Raw genomic sequence first — 22,340 nt, 5'->3', positions numbered from 1 at the left:
ATTTTTTTATTTTATTAAATTAATTATTTTATTTTATTTTATTAAGAGATCCATCGTTACCTTAGTTAAACATAAAAATTATAATTTTTCTTCTTAAATTATGCAATTTTATTATAAGAAGAAACGATGTTATCCTTGATGAAAAAAAAAATAAAAGATAACTTTTGTTTGAAAGTATTTTAATATTTAGTTGTAATAGATAATTTTTTAAATAGTAAAAAATAAGTATCCAATAAGTTGAATGCTTCTTTTTAAAATGTGTCTAATTCCTTTACATGTTAATTACATTTGGTGAGAAAATCTACAATCCAGCACAATCATGTAAAATCTTTTATGACAAAGAGAAGATCTAGAAAAAAAATATATAATCTAGTTTAATCGGTCAAAATCTGCTACAATAGAAAGAAGATCTACAATATAAAATCTACAATCTAGCACAACAAGACGAAATTTGTTACGACTGATAGATGATCTACAATATAAAATCTATAACTCAACATGATTGGGCGAAATCTATTAAGAAAGAAAATCTACAATATAAAATCTACAACTCAACATGACTAGACAAATTCTATTACGACAGAGAAAAAATCTACAACCTAGTACGGTTGGGCAAAATCTACATTGATTGAACGGGTCTAGCTTAGCTAGATTTCAACCTTAGAGATAAACTAAGGTTGACCATCGAATAAATGGGTCTAGCTCGGCAACCTTAGAAGAGATAAACATTCTTAGAGATAAACAACCTAAGAGATAAAATAAGGTCGAGCATCGATTGAACGGGTCCTAGATTCTAGTCTTAAAGATGAACTAAGGCTGACCATCGACTAAATGGGTCCTAAATTCCAGTCTTAGAGATAAACTAAGGTTGAACATCGACTGAACGGGTGTAGCTCGACTACATTTCAGTCTTAAAGATAAACTAAGATTGATCATTGATTGATCAGGTTTAGCTTGCCTAGATTCCAATCTTAAAGATGAACTAAGGTTGACCATCAACTGAATGGTGTTGAACAAGATGCTTTGATGACTCCAAATCCAAGTGAAAAGCTTGAACACCTTGTTATTGGGTGTGTGTTGTTTAGTTGTTTGAAACTTGTTAATTAATTCCTTAAGATGATCCAAGTTCAATTGAATTTTTACCTTTCTGAAAAGATGGGTTTTCTAAAAGGTTGTGAAATTTCAACATGTTGAAATGTCGAATCAATCGATTGTTCGATACTTAGTGGTTTTTAAAATGGTTTGGAAAAGCTTAGCTTTGTTTTTGCTTTACGGTCAAACAAAGTCAACTTGTTGTTTCGATAAATCAACTAGTTTTTTTTTTGTGAAAACCTTAACAAAATTTTGTTAAGTGGTTTAACCTGTTTTAAATTATTCCAATTGCTTTTGGTTTTTGATTTAACTGCTTTGACTACTTAATTGAGGTTATATAAAGGTTGTTTTACGCTTTTTTGCATTAACTAAGAAATAAAGTTTATCAAAAACAGTTTTCAAGATTTTAAAAGCTTTGGATCATCTCAAGTGTGTGGAATAGGATTGAATTTTGTATTCTTCTGAACTTAAGCTTTGTATACCAGGTGTATTTTATTCTCTTCTTCATTGAACATTGTATTTCTGTGTGTTCTTGTGTAAGGCAGTTTTAAAATGTGTTTCTGAAAACTATGTTGTTTGCCATAGCGTGGTATGTGTTCTTGAAGGGTTCAAGATCATCACTCTTGGTGTGTGTTTTGTAATCTATGATTGATTACGTGGTGAATTCTTAGTGGTTAGCTGAAGACTAGATGTAGCTCTTGGTTAAGAGTGAACCATTACACTCAAACTGTTTTAACATTGTTTTTCAATTCTGATGGTATAAACAACTGATTGTGTCGTGAAAACAACTGGTTGATTTTCAAGAATCAAACTTAAAACATTTTTTTATTGGTTGAATAGAATTTTCAATTGATTTATTCTGCAAAGCTTTTTATGCTACCTTCAATCTTTGTGAAAATCTTTCAAAAACAATTCATCTCTCTCTTGTTTAGGCTTCTAATTCTAACAAATGGGTCTAGCTCGACTCGATTCTAGTTGTAGAAATAAACTAAGGTTGATTGTTAGTTGAACGGGTCTAACTCTACTAGATTCCAACCTTAGAAATAAACGGCTGACCACCAACTGAGTAAATCGATTAAAACTCGACCATGGAATGAACAAAACAATGAACATTAAACAATTGAATGATTAAAATGAACTAAATCAAAAGTTAATGTGTCAAGGTATTTAATATTTTTCTATACTGATATTTTTAATCTTCAAATTTGAATAATTTCAGACATCTATAAGGAGCTTAACGTTTTTTTATTGTTGTATCTACCAAAATCTAATATTTGGTACATGACCATAGATAAATTAGGTACAACATACATAATAATTTATTTCTTTTCTCTTTTTGCCGGATAAACCTCTTTGTCTCATCTACTCGACTTGAGATTTAGAGAGTTATGTATCGCTAATTGGTTTGATCCCTTGTTTGTTCGACTTGAAGTTGGAACTTGTGTACCGATAATTAGTTTGATCTTCTATTAATAGAGTCTATTAATTATTAAAAGAGAAATTTAATTAAATTATCCAATTTTAATAAGAATAAAAGGATATTTATTAGTGATACTTGAAATTATTAAAAAGATATAAAATTTTAAATATTAAATAATATTAATTAAAATTCAAATAATAGAAGACAACTAATTAGAACCTATAAAATATATTTTTTCATTATGAGCAAATGGACTCAATAATTATATGTTTTGGTTTGAGGTTATTTTAACTTTGAATCAAAACAAGAATAATAAAAATAATTTTTTTTATTACAATCTATATATATATATATATATATATATATATATATAATTATACCAAATGTTAGGCAATTCATAATTTAATATAGAAAATGTATTTTGTTAATTTGACTCTTAATAATTATTTTTTTTAAAAAAGTAAATAACAATAAAATATCAAATTATTTTTATTTTAATATATTTTAAAATATACATTTCTCTGTTTTGATTTATATAAAATATGTATTAAATAATTTAATATATAATTTATATGATAAAAAAATTCAATTTAATGTTGAATATTTTAAAAATATGATGCAATCAAAGATTACAATGATATTATATATGTGTGTATATTACTCCTTACGCATAAATTAAGCAAAAAAAATACCTTATTTTATTTTTCTTAAAATAAAATAATACTTTATTTCACTTTCTTTTGTTTTCCTTTTCTTTTTTGTTGTGTATTGGTAAAATTAATTGACAAACTAATTTAATCATAACAAATTATAAATTTAGTCAGAAAATAGCTGGAATTTTATAAACATGCTTATTGTTTATATGTCAGTTAAAATAACTCGAAAGTTATTAGCTTGGTTTAAGTTAGAAAGACATTGATTTATATACATTGGGTGTAGAAATCTAAGGAGGTAACAAGGGAAAACACATAATTTATATACTTAATGAAGTAATGTGATTAGGAAAAAAACAGGAAAAATTTAGAAGTTTCAACTGAATATTTACATTGTTGGAATATCCACAAAATCAAGTATTTCTTACAAATGCATATATATAAAAATAATGTAGATGTAAAATGTTTTTTATATTTATAAGAAACCCTAAATTAAAACAAACAATGTGACAATTTATACCAGTGTATTATTCCTAATTCAATAACTTAACACTAGATGCTAATTTAACAAAATTAATGGTTGAATTAAAAATAAAAACTCTTACCATTTAAATCATATTGTAAAAAATTTCTTTGAATAAAAACCATTTGTACACATCATTTGATTAGCACGTATAAAAAGCTTTTAAAATAACAACTCGATAATAATCTAATTATATTATTGTTATAGAAATTTTACAATATTTAGTTGTTGCAATCGAAGTGGAAAACATGAGACATCACAGAATGCTAAATTTTACATCTATATGGAAATTTCTTGTACAAAAATTACAAATACGTGGGAATATAACAGATTATATTCGAGCATAAAAGATAAAAATAATAAAACGATAGGCTCCATGATACAAACAAACTAGCTGTCTCATTCATCCATAAATTGATAGACATGGTTTCTTTTGTATTTATTTAGTCGTATCAAAGGATTTTTTTACCCATAGTTTCATAAGAAAATCCATTAATATAGCATATTCATGGTGCTTTCGATTTATAACCACACTACAGTTCAACTAGTTGTTCCTACATTACATACTTCTATTTAAGATAAGTTTATTGAGTTTTTCATAAATATCTTAGAAGGCATATCAATAACGATGCTGTGAAGTGAAACACAAACCATTAAGATAATCCAAGTAGCTATCACATTCTCAGTCTTCTGACAACAGAATTCAGACATTAGAGCCTTGGCACCATATGACCGAAGCTAATTACAGTTGCACAATACATGCCAAATGTCATCAAACAACAGAATTCCGTGGCTCAACAACAGACTAAAGCTAAACAGTTATCACAAGCACACGACCAGTATAGATAATATTAAAATTAAAAACCTTTATTTGAGCCCAAAAAAAAACTCTAATCAGGTTCATACTAAAATTATCAATATTTATACAACACAGTAAATTGACTAGGCCCTCCATGTTAGATTTGCTCAAAATGCAATTGTAATTTGATATTATCCAGTTAAAATACTATGTGCACCTAGGGAGCTCAATAAAGTAGGATTGTAGCCAGGAGGGAGACTAAATTTGCATGTGAACATCGACTCTGAACATTCAAACCCCATAACAGTAATATGGGATAAAGATAGGACATTATGACCAGCATAAAACCTGAGCGAACCAGCTCACCTCTTGCCACGAGGACCAGGTCCGGATCTGGGACCAGGAAACCGAGAAAACTGAAGCCGCAAGTGGCTAGACTCAGGATTGAGTTCATCAACTTTATAACCTGTGTCATCAAACCACGATGTCAGCAAACACTGAAATTTGGGTACATAACTATTTGAAAAAATCATTAGTTCAAATCCTACAATACTGGGTTAGTAAGATCATAAGGAACACTGCATTAGATTGAAGACATAACTTAAACTTAGATCAAGTTTGTAGTATATTTATTTACCATTAAATTCTCCTTTCAAGTAATAAGCAACTTCCACAAATTGTATGGAAGAATTTTTTAATAGCTCAACATGTCACCATTTACTTGGAGAACTTGATGACAATGACGTAAGAAACGTCATCTAAATTGTGTCCATAGTTTCCTGACCACAGGAACAGCTGACTATGTTATAGCAGCAGAACTTAGGGACTTCGTGCATACGTGGCATAAAAAAATGATAACTTCATTTTAAAAATAGACACACGTGATGGGTGATCACAATTCCAAAGTGATGATAACAACGATATGACAACTAATAGAATAGTTATCTTTGTATGTGTTCATTTATGTACTTTGGGAATGAAAGAGGATAACAGATAGGAACATGGAAGTTGGAACTCATTTATAACGTGTTCACTACTTCAGTTCTGTGAAGTAACCCAGTTTGAATAAACTATTACGTCACATGTAACTTTCACAAAGATATTCAGTCTAAGAGTGATTTATCACTTTCCCAATTTAAATCCTTTTAGTTCAATACAATATTCAGTAATATCATAATTAGATAGCACATCATACCCAACACTTGTTCCTTTGGAATTTTACTGATAAATTTAGTGCAGCTTTATAATATTTTACCCCATTACAATTAAAAAAAATTATAACAAAACATCTGGGGTATTTGGTTACGTTTTCAAATGTGACTTTTTTTGCGTTTTGTACGCAATTTTCAGAATCTAATGGTTATAGTTTCCAAATTCTAAATGTGATTTCTCCATTTTCAATGAGTTTCCAAACACACTGATACAAAATTCAGGAACATAATAGCCACATATTGGTTTAGAAGAAAAAACCCAAGGTAATTCTACAATTTTCACAACTTTATCAAGTCACCTTATGAGATGTTTTCCTATGAGACTTGCACAATCAAACATGAAATTAATTTCATTTTTATCTCAGCGGGTAACAAGCAATTACCTTGCAATGCACTCAGAGCAGTTGCTGCACAAGCCGGATTTGCAAAATCCACAAAACAAAGGATTAGAGGATCTCCTCCACGCTGCAAGAAGCATGCATTTCAGCATAAAGGTATGAATCTTCTATCCAATGAGCAGAACAACATACCAAAATAATAGATGAGAACCAGACAACTGTTACGAGCAGTACACTTACATGTTTGGACTCTTTGCTTACAAGTCTTACTTCTCTATATCCAACAAAAGGGCGAAAAATATCTAAAAATGGCATTAAGGAATTTGAAAAGCTAAAATAAAAAAAATAAAAAAAAAGATGACAAGACAGTCGACAGTATGATAATCCAATTAATAAACATTATAGGAAAAAAATAAAGGATACGAGCCACTTCCCTTCTCGTGCTGTCAGATGGGAGACCTTCAACATATAAAGTACTAGATGCATCTGGTGGGAGAGGTACAGTCTCTGGTCCAGGCATGGAGGCTGTGTCTACTGGTAACTGACCACCATAATTGACATTCCGTCCATTTCGTGCAAGATCATGACCACCACCAGGATGCCCCATAACAGAAGGATCAGATAGCGAATGACCTGGCAATCCACCAACACTCCTTGCCAATCCAACACCACCAATTGCACTCGCTTCCCCAGAATTAAACGAAGTAAGCTGCTTTTATTAACCAAAAAAAAGTTTTCAGCAAACAAGCTATGAAAGCACATCCTCAAATATGTAAAAAAAAAAAACAGGTTAAGATACCCCTGCATTTTGAAGGTAGCGATCATAAGCAGATCCAAGTGTTTTAGTGTCCTTTAGCATTCGGTGACCAGTATGATCATCATTCCTAGCAATATAATTATGCATCTCATTACCTCCCGAAGTCAGACCAGAAGGTGACATATCTGCAATGTATCAGAATCTAGCCTTAACTCTAGTAAAAAATATAGAACCTAAATACACTGAATCAAAAGAAGTTTTGGTCATTTGCATCATTGTATACCATAGCCATCCTCCAATGCTAACCACAGACAATATATCTAGTAGCAAATATGCCAGATGCTGGCAAAACACAGATAACTAAACAGCACATGCTCCATATTGTTTAGTGCTCACAATATTACAAAGAGCAGAGGACACACACAAACATGCTTGTTGTCACCTATCAAACTACCAGTAGTCAGATCCTTACACACCAAATAGCATAAAAAGTCAACCATTGTTACTTGACTAGTTGTATTAGGTTAACTACTCAAATTGTAGTTACTGGAGATTGTAAACAGGCTCATACTTTCCCAGCTCTAAGCAATTAACCGGTAAGCACTCTCAACCATGTGTATCTCTAGTCTTCTTCCTTGCAACAGAAGTCAATTCATTTGGTTAATATTTTCTTTAATTGTCTATCTATCTCTATAGCTCTCACTACTGACTTTTGTTGTGTTATAGAAAGATTTTCTTGGATCTATTTCCACTCCATGGCATCACCACTTAATCTTTCCGTTTTTCAGATCCACCAGCATCTCTCAGTGAATCTTCTACTCAACCCACTCCTGCTCATATCACATCCTCACCCAATTTCAACAAAACTTGATGACAAAAAATTCCTACTTTGGAAACAGTAAGCAACTAGGTGTTGTTATGATTAGAAAAATACCATAAAATTTAGAAAAAGTGGGCTTTCTGACATTTTGTGCCTACTTCACAAGTAACCAGAGTTTTCTTGCAGTAAGAGTGGAAGGATCAAATGCACTATTCTGTGCCTACTTCACAAGAAGAATCTCTTCTGACCCTAAAGTCATTGGATGCAAACTTTCCTTGGACATTTGAAAGTAAGTTATGTTTATTTGCATGTGTGCTAAGCTGTGTCAACTCAGATCTGAATTCAAACAAGAAAATAAGCAATCAATTTCAGAGCATCTGCATTGATCAAATCCATCATTAATTCCTTGATCTCTCTATCAGAGATCCACTTTCATCTCTGAATCACACTGACATCATCCTTGATGGACTTCTAATACTTTTGTTACCTCAATAAACAGCATAACTGATCCCTACAGTGTACAACATTGAAGATAGCATCTTGTACAAGAAGCACAAATTGATAAGCATTAGCAATGTACTCTTTCAAATCAAGTTTTCTAAAAGAGAGTGCTGCAGTTTCAAGCATTCAGCACTATGCAGGCCTCATTCACCATCACTTGGATATGGTGGTCAGTAGAGTTTTATTTACTCAGCTCTATGGGTTTCTCTTACAGTTTCCAAGGAGTGGAAAGAAATAAGTGAAATATATTTCTGAGATATTTTACAAATGTGATTACAGTCTCTATTTATAGACTGTTTTACAACCTAATTAAAGAAAGAAATAATAGGCAATGAAAGCCAGAAATAATGAGTGTTTAAAGCTGTACAAATCAAATCAAATCACTAACAAATCTGTCCTAATAAATATAAAATAGAATCTGCACTTAATTATAACATAATTCTCCTGATTATGCAACACTCCCCCTCAAGTTGGTGAATGTATATCTATCATTCCCAACTTGCAAGTAAGATCTTCGAATTGTTTTGCGGGAAGTCCCTTAGTAAACATATCTGCCAATTGGAGTCTTGAAGGGATGTACTCAGTGGCTATAAGACCATCATCCAACTTTTCTTTAATAAAGTGTCGGTCTATCTCTACGTGCTTTGTTCGATCATGTTGAACCGGATTGTGTGCAATACTGATAGCGGACTTATTATCACATGCCAAACTCATAGGAGCTTCATATTTTATTTTTAGGTCATCAAGTATGATCTTCATCCATAAGAGTTCACACACCCCTTGAGCCATGGCTCTAAATTCTGCCTCTGCACTTGATCTTGCAACTACATTTTGCTTCTTGCTCCTCCATGTCACCAGATTTCCACCCAAGAACATGCAGTAGCCTGTGGTGGATCTCCTATCAACAATCGATCCTGCATAGTCAGCATCAGTATATACTTTCATGGATAAGTTTTCCCCCTTTTTGAATAGCAATCCTTTTCCTGGAGAGGCTTTTAAGTACTGAATAATTTTATCTACTGCTTGCAAGTGTCTTTCTCTTGGATCATGCATAAATTGACTAACCACACTAACTGCATAGGCTATATCTGGCCTAGTGTGTGAAAGATAAATGAGTTTTCCCACAAGTCTTTGATATTGTGTCTTCTCCACTTTTGGGTTTTCCTCATCATTCCCAATCCTATGATTTTGCTCTATTGGCACTCCAGTGGGCTTACAACCCAACTTACCAATCTCTTTGAGAAGATCAAGGATGTATTTCCTTTGAGAAATAAAGATGCCCTGTCTCGAGTAAGCAACCTCTATCCCAAGGAAGTACTTCAGCTTCCCAAGATCCTTCATTTCAAATTGAGCAGCTAGTCTCTCCCTCAAATTTTGTTTTTCAATCTCATCATCACCTGTAATAATCATATCATCTACATAGACCAAAAGTAGAGTGAGTTTACCATTCTGAGAATGTTTTATAAACAGAGTATGGTCACCTTGGCTTTGTCGGTACCCCAAAGATACCATAGCTTGAGTAAACCTTCCAAACCAAGCACGAGGTGATTGTTTAAGACCATATAGGGCCTTCTTAAGTCTGCACGCCTTATTCCCTTCATTAACAATACCATACCCAGGTGGAATCTCCATGTATACTTCTTCCTCCAAGCTTCCATGCAAGAAGGCATTTTTAACATCAAATTGATGCATTGCCCAACCAAAGTGTGCCGCCAGGGAGAGAATAATCCTGACGGTATTCATTTTTGCCACTGGAGCAAAAGTCTCCTCATAATCGATCCCATAGGTTTGAGTGTACCCTTTTGCAACCAACCTTGCTTTATACCGATCCAGTGTGCCATCAGACTTATACTTAACTGTGTATATCCACCTACAACCCACTGCTTTCTTATCTTTTGGTCTCTCTACAATCTCCCAAGTCTCATTCCTTTCTAACGCGCTCATTTCTTCATTCATGGCTCGAATCCAGTTATCATCTTTTAAGGCTTCTTGTACCGATGTAGGGATTTTGATAGAATCAATAGCTGAAAGAAAACTCTGGTGCTGCATAGAAAGTTTTTCTGTAGACACAAATTGGGATATAGGATATTTGGCACAAGATCTTTTTTCTTTTCTCAAGGCAATAGGTAAATCATTTAGGTTAGGTTCAAAAGCAGTATTTAAGGTGTCCTCAAGAGTCTCACTGGTATGAGTTCTTACCTCCGGTTCAGACAATTGAAGTTGCTGTTCGACCAGGACGGGTTCTTGTTGCCTTCGCTGATATTGTTTTCCAAAATATTTGTCTTCATTATTCTTCTCTGGTAATGATGTTGGTGCAGGGTCTTTGTCATCCTTCCTAAGAACGAAATCCTGTAACAAAGGAAAAGGTGGCAACTCAAGGTCCTCAGCTTCTTGAATACTCTCCCCCTGAAGCTGAGAACTAGGAAAGAAAGACTCTGTTTCATGGAAGGTGACATCTTTGGAAATATAAACTTTACGACTTTGAGGATGATAACATTTGTACCCCTTTTTGTAGGGGGCATAACCGATGAAGACACATTTGATGGCACGAGGATCTAACTTACCCCGATTAGGACTATGAACATGGACAAAAGCAGGACAACCAAAGACACGATTCTGAAGACTATTCAACATGGGAATAGAAGGATAGAATGTGGTCATAACCTGAATAGGAGTAACACCCTCTAGAACCCGAGAGGGTAATCTATTAATCAAATAAGTGGCAGTCAGGACTGCTTCCCCCCAGTAAGATCTAGGAACAGATGTTTGGAAAAGTAAAGCTCGAGTAACCTCAAGGAGATGACGATTTTTCCTTTCAGCAACCCCATTTTGTTGAGGAGTGTCCACACAGGTTAATTCATGAACAACTCCATTTTCCTCAAGGAACTTGGAAAGGTTTTGGTTCACATATTCTCTTCCATTATCAGAACGCAATCTCTTAATTGAACTTTCAAATTGTGTTTGAATCATTCTGTAAAACTTTACAAACAAGTGAAAAACTTCAGACTTATCTTTCATGAGAAATAACCAAGTAACCCGAGTACAATCATCAATAAATGAAACAAACCATTTTGTACCCGAGATATTAGGAATAGGTGAAGGTCCCCATACATCTGAATGAATAAGATCAAAAGGTTTAGAACTTTTATTACCATTGGGAGGAAAAGTTGTCCGATGGTGTTTAGCAAACTGACAAACATCACAATGAAATGACTCAGCAGACACTTTTGTAAATAAAACAGGAAATAAGGAAGGTTAATTTTTTAGGCGCAGCTATAGTTGATTAGATTGTGTCAAAGGTCATGAAGGTCAGGCGGGTTGTCAATGCTTGATTTCTTGTCACGTCAATTTGGTTGTAAATTGTTCAAACAACTTATTTAGTTCTGAATCCAGCACAAGCCTATTTACTTTCACCCATCCACTACATACTACTCTGCACTAAAAAAACAACCATTGGGATACACCCAAGCTTTGGCTCAAAACAATAGTACAATTCACCTTGTTTTGGGTTTCCATGATGCAACCACTTTTGGGAGCACTTCAACTCCTGTTTATACCAAGTGACAAATCCCCCATTATAATGCCATTCCAACCCATTCAACTCCAAGCATTTCCTAAAAAGGGTACACACTTCAACCTTTACTCAAACTAGAAAGGTTTTCCATTCAAATGTAGTTTGCATACTCAAGTCACTCACCATCTAACTATAGGATCTGCGGAATTTATTCAAAACTAGTCTTATCAAGCCTAGATAAGACTTCAATACACAATGGACAAATAAGGGACAACTATGCTTACTTTGACTTCCATCCTTCCATCTCATTTCTTTTGTCCAGTTCTAAAAGTTTTCTTGGTTCAAATGGGCTCCCACAATTTCACATCATTTGGTTAGCTAAGGGTTAACTTATTTCCTCCTATACTACAAGAGAACACATTAAGACAGACAAAACAAGATTTTGCCCTTTTACTTAAGTCTCATTACCAATGTTGTCAAACTTGTAAATCGTAACTCGACCAGTAAGAGTTACTAACAGATGAAAAATAACATTCAATACATAACCCAACTGAAAACAGGTTCATAATTCAAAAAATGTTCATATATAAAACAACTAATAAGTTCACAAATGTTTAATACAATTAAACTATCCAAGGAAATCATCGTCAATGTTGTCAAGATCGACGATCTTACGATCTTTTTAGAAGAAAACGGGCTAGATCAGAGGTGGGATCGGAATCTATTCGGATCGGAGCGATCCGATGATCCATGGGTCGGATCAGACGATCTTTGGGCCTCCACAATCCATGACACGACCCAAAAAAATACTTAAAACCCAATAAAACCTAGAAACCCTAACTTGAAAACCCAAACCTAAGTTTATAACATATGCCTCAGTTGGCCGCCGCTCACACTGTTTTTCGCCGCTCACGCAATTCGCTGCCTCCGCCATTGGGCATGCTGCTCGCGCCACTGCGCATGCTACTCGCGCCACTACGCATGCTGCTCGCACCACCACGCAATTCGGTACCTCCGCCATTGCCTCCACTCTGCCACTACTCCACTACATTTGGGTGATAATTTATAGTGGCAAGTGGAAGAACTAATCCTGAATGGAAGCATTGTGTGTCTGTTGATGGAAAAGCAAGGGACGTACGATGTAAATATTGTGAGAAAGTATTGACAAGAGGGGTTTACAAATTAAAGCACCATTAAGCAGGGACTTCAAAGGATGTGGGAGCATGTATATCAGTGCCGGAAGATGTTAAAAAATCAATGTTGGATTTGGTTACTCTGCAGCAAAATTTGTTAAGGAAATCAATCTCTAGAGAAGAGAGTAATGAGGGTTATTCAAAAAGTGCTAGAAAAAGATCAAGTGAAGAGATTGAGGACTCATCAAATAATTTCAAGAGAAGAGGAACTCAAAGTACTATTAATGCCATTTTCAAGAAGAATGACATAGAGGATGCATGTCAAGAGATTGCTCAATTTTTCTACAATAATGTTATTCCTTTTAATGTAGCAAAGAGTGAGGAATTTAAGAGGATGCTTGAATTAGTTGGTAGACATGGTCCCGGATTAAAGTCACTATCATATCATGAAATATTTGAAGCAAGAGGTTGAGAAGACAAATCTGATTCTAGAACAACATAAGTTTTTTGCAAAAAAACTGGATGTAGAATAATGACAGATGAATGGACTGATAGGAAGAGGAAGACTATACTTAATTTTTTGGTAAATAGTCCAATGGAAACTGTCTTTTTGAAGTCTATTGATGCATCTGATATATGCAAGACAACTAAAAAAATCTTCAAAATGATGAATGATATTGTTGAAGAGGTTGGGGAAGAAAATAACATCCAAGTTGTAACAAATAATGCAGCAAATTATAAAGCAGCAGGGGAGTTGTCAATGCAAAAGAGGAAAAAGTTGTATTGGACCCCTTGTGCAATTCATTGCATTGATCTAATGTTGGAAGATTTTGAAAAGAAAATATATCTTCATCACAACACAATCACCAATGGTAAGAAAATTACAACCCACATTTATTCAAGAACTAGTATTCTCTCATTGTTGCACAAATATAGTGAAGGAAAAGATTTGATAAGACCAGTCAATACTCGTTTTGCCACCTCTTATCTGACTTTAGGATGCTTGAATGAGAATAAATGATCACTTATTAAGATGTTCACATCCTCAGAGTGGCAATCTAGTAAATTTGTAAAAACTAAAAATGGAGGGTTGGAGGAAAATTTGATATTGGACAAGGAATTTTGGAAAAAACATTTTAAATTGCTTTAGGGGTGCTCTTCAATTTTGGAAAAACATTTTAAATTGATTAAGGTAAATAGCCTTCAGCATACAATGATCTATGCAGTTGGTTGTCCCATCTTTGATCAATGATTTCCCAAAGGGGAATGTAACTAAGATAAAGTAAATAAATTAATCTAGAAAACAAAGTCTATATTTCTAAAAAAAATAGAAATCAAATATAAGTGAAAGGTAATTAGTTATTTACCTATAACTAACTCTATTGAAAAGACTGTCACTTCTCTTTAGCAAGGTCCATCTCTTCATAAATAAATCCCATGGCTGGTTTTTCATCCGAATCCACCATGCGCAACACCTTAATTAGGAGAAGAGCACTCCACATGCAATTCAAAATATTTGTCCAAAATCTCTTGTCCAATATCAAATTTTCCACAAGCCTTCAATTAGATTGTCACTACTTAATATAAACATCCTAATTAGTAATCTTTTATTCTCATTCAAGCATCCCAAATTTAGATAAGAACTAGTAAAACAAGTATTAGATGGTCTTATCAAATCTATCCCTTTAGTATGTTTGTGCAACAAGCAAATAAGTCCAATTCTTGAATAGATGTAAGCTGTGATTTTCTTACCATTGACTATTTTCTCAAAATCTCCCAATATTAAATCAATGCAATGTGTTGCGCAAGGTGTCCAATACAGCTTTTGTCTCTTTTGCATTAACATATCTCCACCTGTCTTGTAATTTGTTGCATTATCAATTACAATTTGGATGACATTCTCTTCCCCAACCTCCTCAACATCATTCATCTTCTTCAAAACAATTTAGTTGTCTTGCATATGTCAGAAGCATCAATCGACTTCAAAAAGACAAACTCCTTTGGACTATTTACTAGAAAATTAACTATGGTCATTTCCCTCCTATCAGTCCATCCATCTGCCATTATTGTGCAACCATTTTTTCCCAAAATAATTTACGTTTTTCCAGTATTAGACAGGTCTTTTCAACCTGTTGCTTCAAATATTTCACTCTAATTTCAAGGTAAGACGGTGGCCTAAGTTCAGGACCATGTTTGGCAAACAACTCAAGCATCTTATTGAACTCTTCACTCTTTCCTACATCATATGGAATAGCATTGTTGTAGAAAAATAAAGCAATTTCTTGTCATGAATCTTCCCTCTCACTTATCTTGAAGATGGAATTGATAGCAGTTTGAGTTCCTTTTCTCTTGTAAAATACTTGATGACTCACCCCTACAGTCTTCTTGAGTTGGTCTTTTTCAAAAAAATTCAAAATCACCACACTAGGGTTTAGGGTTTAGGGACTATCCCACTCTTCTCTAGACATAGATTTCTTCATCAAATTTTGTTGCAGCATAGAAACAATACCCAACATTAATTTTTTAACCTCTTCGAGAACGGCAATACATGCTTTAACGTCCTTTGAAGTCCCTACAAGATGATGCTTTAATCTATAAATACCTCATGTTAAGACCTTCTCACAATTTTTACCTTTCTTGATTTTTCATCAATAGAAACACAGTGATTCCATGCAGAATGTGTTCTTACACTTCCTTTTTTCGCATTGTCACCGCTTAAAGGCATTATAAAAGGCACCAAGAATAGAAGAGAAGAAGCATTGTGTGATAGATTAAAAAAGCCAAACGAAGAGTAGGACAACAAGTAGGCACAGCGATCGGCAAGCGACGACGACAGCGGTGGCCAACGGCAAGCAAGACGACAACAATGGTGAGCGGCAACAAGTACGAGGTGGGTTTCGTTTCTAGGTTTCCTATCTTCTTTCGATTGGGGATTTTTCACTCTTGTTAGGGGATTTCCACTCTTGTTTGGGATTTCTCACTCTCGTAACAAAGAACACACATTTTGGGTCATTTGGGCCTTAAATTTTGTCATTGGGCCTTAAATGGAGAAAAGCAAGGTCCATTTATTTGGCCAAAAATGACCACGAATGAGTCACAATCCAGAATTGACAAGCTTTGGTGATCCTCTGATTGGCACTTTGATCCCAATCTGCCGACAGAGTAAACTCACGATTTTGACAACATTGTTGATTACAATTTAAAATTTCCAATTGTGTTTATTGGCAATATACTTAATAAAAAATAAAAAAAGCTAAAGGTTTCAAAATGAAACAGCAATCACTCTTTACTCATAATGGTCACTAATGAGTTAACAGTACAAAGACCAAAAAGCCAAAAACCAATAGTGGAAGTAAGGATCCTTCAGAGATGAAGGTGCACAAGGAAACAGAGGCGTCTTCCTATCGTGCATTATGGCATGTTGTATTAAATTCTTCAAAAAAGAAGAGTGAAACATGTATATTTCACCATGTCTAGCATGTGTGCTACTACTATAAATAAAACATGTACAATGGGCTGAGTTGCATAGCAATGCTCTTTAGGTGATCTTATGAGTTTATGAGAATGGAAAAAGGAAATAATTACAGGTTCCAACAGAAAGAGGTTTTGGTTATAGAGAAAAAGAAAACACAAGCCAGTACAATTGCATGCACAACGGATGATCACGTCTCAATCTTCACATTCTTGTATATGAATCTCCATATGCATGACATATTGATATATACATTAGCAAATGAAACATCCCAATACTAACAATAAACATCATACTCTTGTAGGATAAATACTCCATAGTACATAACACATCTTCTCTGAATAGATTGTCTTTTACTACAAAATAATCTTCAAAATTTAATTCCTTCTAAGCTTCTTATTTGTTACATTAACATATACATGTATTACAGCTCAAGTTGAACAATGGCCTCATTTCATGATGATGATGATAATGATGATGATGTTGATGGAACCATAGCAAGATGCACTGTGCAAATGTGAAGGCAAAGCATACTTAAGATGTTATGTTTGAACAAGCAAACAAAATGTGTGACTAAAAAACAAGAAAATTGTAAACAAGGACCAACATAATATCAAAATTCAAACAAAAGAACACTTGAAAACTCAAACAAAGACATGAACAGAGCATTCACATCAGCCAACAGAATTTTCAAACACCAAACACCAGAGACAGAAATCACAAAGATGGATTAGATGTTCAAGATTGAGAACACAGTAAAAAGGGGAAACTGAACTTTGGAAGGGAAGGCCAAATTGGCTGGAAAAGTCGAGTATGGATAAACTACCAAGACAGGAAATTATAACAAAATAACACTCACACATCCGACAAATTTACATGTATCCCATCAATGCTCCTTTCCCTCCAGTTTGCTATCCTATGTTGAAAGGGTTTGAAAATGACCAGAAACACCAAAAATCATACGATCCTGATTATTACCATAAGGCTTCCAAGCACATGGTATCAAGAGAATTTTCATAGATATAAGCAGGATGCAGTAATCAGCACAGCAAATGGTATGAAAGTAATTTAATCCAGTAATATATTTATCTATGATCATTTTAAAGACTAACTGGATGGATACTATCACAAGTCACTGCTGTTCCACCTACTTGAAAACCACAGCTCAGAGATGTACAGAAGGACATTCCTCCCTTACACAAATTGAGCCCCACCAGAATTTAATCACTAAAAACTCAAAATCATAAAAACACTTCTTCCAGGGTATTATACCTCAAAGCCCTGCAACACATCAATATTCTAAGTCTATCCAACTAATTTAGATTATACACACTCAAACTTAATAATATCATCACTTCCTTTGCCATGGCCTCAAAAGTCAAATTAGAAAGATTTAAAAACAACATATACCATCAGAACAAATCATATATCATTGGAAATCATTGCGAAAATAACTAAGAAAGCTGACTCCAAACCCTAAATTTGAAATTGTAAATAGTAAAGAGAAGGAGAGAAAAGAGAGAACCATATTCAGTACGCGGTCGCTTAAGCAATGCCGAAGAAGGCAGAAGTGGTTGTTGCTGCTGCCGATTCCAGGAGCCGTCTGTCATGTCGAGAGAGAATATGGAATTCGCAGATCTGATGAGCAATGGTTATGGTTAAGACTCTGGCAGTGGAGATTGATGGAGATCCAATCACAAACCCTAATTTGCACAACACCAAACCCTAAGTCTTTGCACTTCTCTGTTCAAAAGAGACAAAATAAAAATTATCATACCTGTGTTTTTTGTAAAGAGATTGGTCGTGGGGTAGGGTTGCATTCCGACACTTTTTTTTCCTTATTATTTATTCCATTTTTTATTAGCATATGCAAATTTATGCACAACATAAAATAAGATCAGAAAATATTAATTTAATTTTTAATATATCCTTCTAATTCTACTCTCTTTCATACCTAATAAATTAAAATAATAATTTTTAAGAGAAATTACATTTGTCACTTATATTTAAGTTTTATTAAATTTATTTAAATTTTATTTAATATAATAGTTTTTATATAGATAAAGAAAGTAAGTATCATTCTATTAAAAATGATAAAGAATGTAAATTTACTTTATTCAAAAGTAAAGGAGAAGTTAATGTTTTCCCTTATATTTAAGGATAATGTTTAAATCATTATAAAAATGGAAATCTTTTAAATTTTGTTTTCTACTGTAATATTTTTAGATTTTTTTCTTGATTTTTCATCTATTTCATTTTATGTTTCAATACTTTTAGTTATGACTTCAAATATTTTTGAAAAATAACATTGTATAGCCATATAAATTATTTATTATAATTCTAGAATATATTTTATATGTTTAGAATATTTAACTCTTTTAAATTGTAATGTAATTTTGTTATTTTAACTATTTATTATTATAAAAATTAGATAAATAAAACAAACTTGTATTTTGTGCAGTGCATCCTATAATGTTATACTATATATAATTAAAAATTTAAATAGAATATATAGTACTTAGATTAAAATATGTTTTAAAATATTTAAATTTTTGCCTTTCTCATCTTTTTTAAACAAATTCAGATTTTTTTATTCCAAAAAAATTATATTAAATTTTGAAAGTCTGATTAATTTATTTTTATCATATTTTCATTTATTAATCATTTCTTAATCTACCTGCATTAATTTTAAAAGTTAAACCATGTGTTCAAAAAATATACACAATAGGAGTATTTAACTTGTCTAAAGCAATGGGTGAAAACACTCACTACCACCTTTTCTTTAAAATATTTAAATTCAAATCTCAACTACATTAACTATCATTTAGAAAAAGTTTTAAGTCATCAAATGTTGTCAAAACAATTCTATAACAAATTTCAGAATTTGTTCAAATATATATAAAAAAAAATACATAATTACCATCAAGAGAGTTAATTATACATTCATCTTGCTTTGGTTTAGTTTCACCTAAGAAAAATAAGAGATAAAATGAAAATTTGATGATGATTTAAAGTTTACATGTACACAAAAATTATAAATTAAGTATATATAAATATAATATATATATATATATATATATATATTCTTACAAGAACTAGAAGCAATTAATTTCTTTTTTTTTTAATTTTTCGGCTTCACGGTCTCCTGGTTTGGGTTTGGGCTTGTTTTTGGATGTAGTATATGGACTCTCACTTGTCAGACTTGGTCAACTCGAACTCTCGACTTCTGAACTCAATATCAACTCTCGAGCGAGTGTGTGTACCTATAAGAAGCTCCGATGATAAAGTCAGAATCGATTTTGCTTAATTATCAGATAAAATTCACTCTACTTACCTTTTAGGTTGATCACCTATTCATAATACTCACTTATTAGACTTTGGGTCTGATTGGACTTTTACTCTTCGTACCTTATATTTATTAAACATATTGTACCTATTTTGGCTTATTCATTGGGCTTCGCTACCGTGCTTTATTATTTTATTATTTACACATTTTAATTTGGTTTTTCATCTCCTTGTTAACCTTTCGACCATTCGGCCTAAATAGTACACTCCCAAACATAAAGAATTTAAAAAGATGAAATGCCTATAAGGAATTTGAAGAAGTTGAAATGGCACTTTGGAACTATTAGATTTTTTGAAATGATTTTAGCATTTATGAGATTTCGTGTATTAATTGCACTTTGGTACAAAAAGATTGCATCCTTTCACGTGTGCAACAATTACTGTGTCATTGATGTGAAAGGTTTTTAATCTCTGACCGTTGGATGCGTTCAAATTCAACGATTGTGATGTTATGTTGTTTCGTTTAGAAAGGTTTTTTAAGCACCGTAAATATCTGTTCCCAAATGGTATACCACTGCTTTTACTACTTTTGTATTTTTGTGTCCGAGAGATATCTATAATCATTCTTATAAGGTATTATGTCTTCCTCAAACTCTGTTTCTGGTTCTGATGAGATTTCAGGATTTTCGAGCGCGACCAATGGAGCTACCGGGAGAGTGAGTGAGGACATTACTAGGAAAATTCATTTGTCTGCTTCATCGACTACTACATCTCTTGTAGAAATAACTCTTGTGTTGGTGTAAGCTCAAGTGATGAAGTTGTGGATCTTAAAGCTAAAGAACGAGCCGAAAGAGCATAATAAAACTAGAGTCTTCGACATGGTTATGAATGGATTAATCATAAAGTTCGCGAGTATTTCTCTTGGTATCATTATTCTTCAGCCTTTCGCAGTTTTTTTTATCAAAAATTTATATTTATTCTCCTGAGAAAATCATTTCTTTTAGGCGTTGTCGAGCTATTGACAATGTTTGTCATGACCGTGAAGGCGAAACTTGTGAATTCTTTTATTTTTATGAATGTCTCTTTATGAACATTAATGTCCGGTTTCCTCTTGATGAATTTCAAAAAGGTGTTCTTCGTATTCTTAATGTCGATCTACTGAACTACATCCCAATAATTGGGCCTATGTAAGCCTTTTGTATTTTGTGTAAATTTATTTCATTATCTCCCTGTCCCGAAGTTTTTTTTTTACTTTTATAGTTCTCGACCAAGCAAACAATTTGGTTGGTTATCTACTTTTATTAATTATTTTTCGAATTCTTATATGTCAAATTTAATGTTCACATAGGCTAAAATATGCTAATGAGTTCTCAACCTAAGTTGATTACAACGAGGTTGTTTCTTGCTTTAGTTGTCATTCAAGCTTAGCATTTGCAATAATTGGATGTAAACAATGTCTTCCTAAACGATGTCTTTCTTCACGATAAGTTACTTAAAGACATTTACCTGATTCCTCCTTCAGGTATGGAAGCTCCTAAATCAGGTTGGGTATGCCAACTAACCAAGTCATTATATGGCTTGAAATAACAAGTAGGTAATGGTTTTCCAAACTATCTTCTTTTCTCAAAATCATTGATTTCATTCAATCCATAATTCTTTGTTTATAAAAAGAACTTCTGATGCTTTCAATATCTTGCTTGTATACGTGAATGATATAATACTAACAGGAAACTCCATTATCTAATATACAACATGTTACACAACAACTAAAAGTTTTGTTTTCTTTCTTTCCTTGTTGCATGCAATCTCCTCTCTCGTATCCTTCTCTCATTGGAATTATACATTGTTTTTTTCTCATTACAGAAAACAACACACAAAACTTTCACGACTGGCAAGTTCCAATACTTTTCATCTATCATCAAGATCATGGGTGAATGGATAGCCAAGACAAGTTGAAAGAATCATCCAATAAAAAAGTTAAAAATCTAAAGATGTTTTATTTCAGATAAAAGTGAAAGAGAAAAAAATGAAAAGAAAGAAAAATAAAAAAATTGAAAGTGAGATGATTTTTAGATTGTATGATAATATATATAAGATTATATATAACAAAATGAATATCGTTAATGAGAAATCAATAATAAAAAAGTAATTTGTGGCATTTTGATGCGCTGAACATAATCTTTAATGCAAAAGAGGCTGATTGCAAAAATGGTGAGTCCTTCGTCATCTTTCAATCATATATTCCCTCTAATCCATAGGAAAGTCTAAGGAAAGACATAACAAGAAAAAAAAAAGACTTTTCTATAAGCTTGCACAAGTTAAAATTAATGTAACAAAACTTTATGTAAAAATTTATGAAGATATTATTTTTTTTATTTTTTTTTCTCTTATAAGTATTTATGAATTTTTTTGTACACATAATAAATCCAACAGAGTTTTATCTCCCTTTCCTTTATTGTTAGCTGGTTTCAAACAATGCATAAAAATTTGATAAAGTGAAGTAAACAGGATCTTGTACGTGATAAGTATTAGATTCGAGCTTTTTTTCCTTATTTTTGAATGAGATAAATGTAATTAGTATCTTTTCAAGATTAAAATTCACTATATAAAGTTTAAATTTCTGTCATGTGGTTACTGGTCACAGTTATGCGAAGAAAAAGCATCACAAAACTTTATTCACAAATTGTCGGTTGCAACAGTTTCTTACAGAGTGTGGTTTATGTGTATCTGTTTTTTTCCCTCTTCAAGTGAATGACTTGTTTTTTTGTGTGTGTTTTTACACTGGTGCAGTCAAGGATCCAGGAGAAAAAACACACGAGTAC

General features: G+C 32.9%; 1 protein-coding gene across 2 annotated transcripts; it reads right to left on the bottom strand.

Annotated features, from left to right (window-relative positions):
* Positions 1-4,530: 4,530 nt before the first annotated feature.
* Positions 4,531-18,039, bottom strand: LOC137827943 (RNA-binding protein 2-like). Of its 2 annotated transcripts, none has more exons than XM_068634323.1 (6): positions 17,759-18,039; positions 6,836-6,978; positions 6,460-6,748; positions 6,277-6,338; positions 6,082-6,163; positions 4,531-4,953 (listed from the first exon to the last, which is right to left on the bottom strand). In XM_068634323.1, the coding sequence occupies exons 1-6, from the start codon at positions 17,841-17,843 to the stop codon at positions 4,850-4,852; spliced, it is 765 nt and encodes a 254-aa protein (XP_068490424.1). In that variant the 5' UTR covers positions 17,844-18,039; the 3' UTR covers positions 4,531-4,849. The 2 variants fall into 2 exon arrangements, with proteins under 2 accessions (XP_068490424.1, XP_068490425.1); XM_068634324.1 differs by having other exon boundaries at positions 6,460-6,745.
* Between the last annotated feature and the right edge of the window lie 4,301 nt (positions 18,040-22,340).

This window comes from Phaseolus vulgaris, chromosome 7 (assembly GCF_000499845.2).
Source record: "Phaseolus vulgaris cultivar G19833 chromosome 7, P. vulgaris v2.0, whole genome shotgun sequence".
Lineage (NCBI taxonomy): Eukaryota > Viridiplantae > Streptophyta > Magnoliopsida > Fabales > Fabaceae > Phaseolus > Phaseolus vulgaris.
This window is presented reverse-complemented; position numbering and strand designations above follow the sequence as displayed.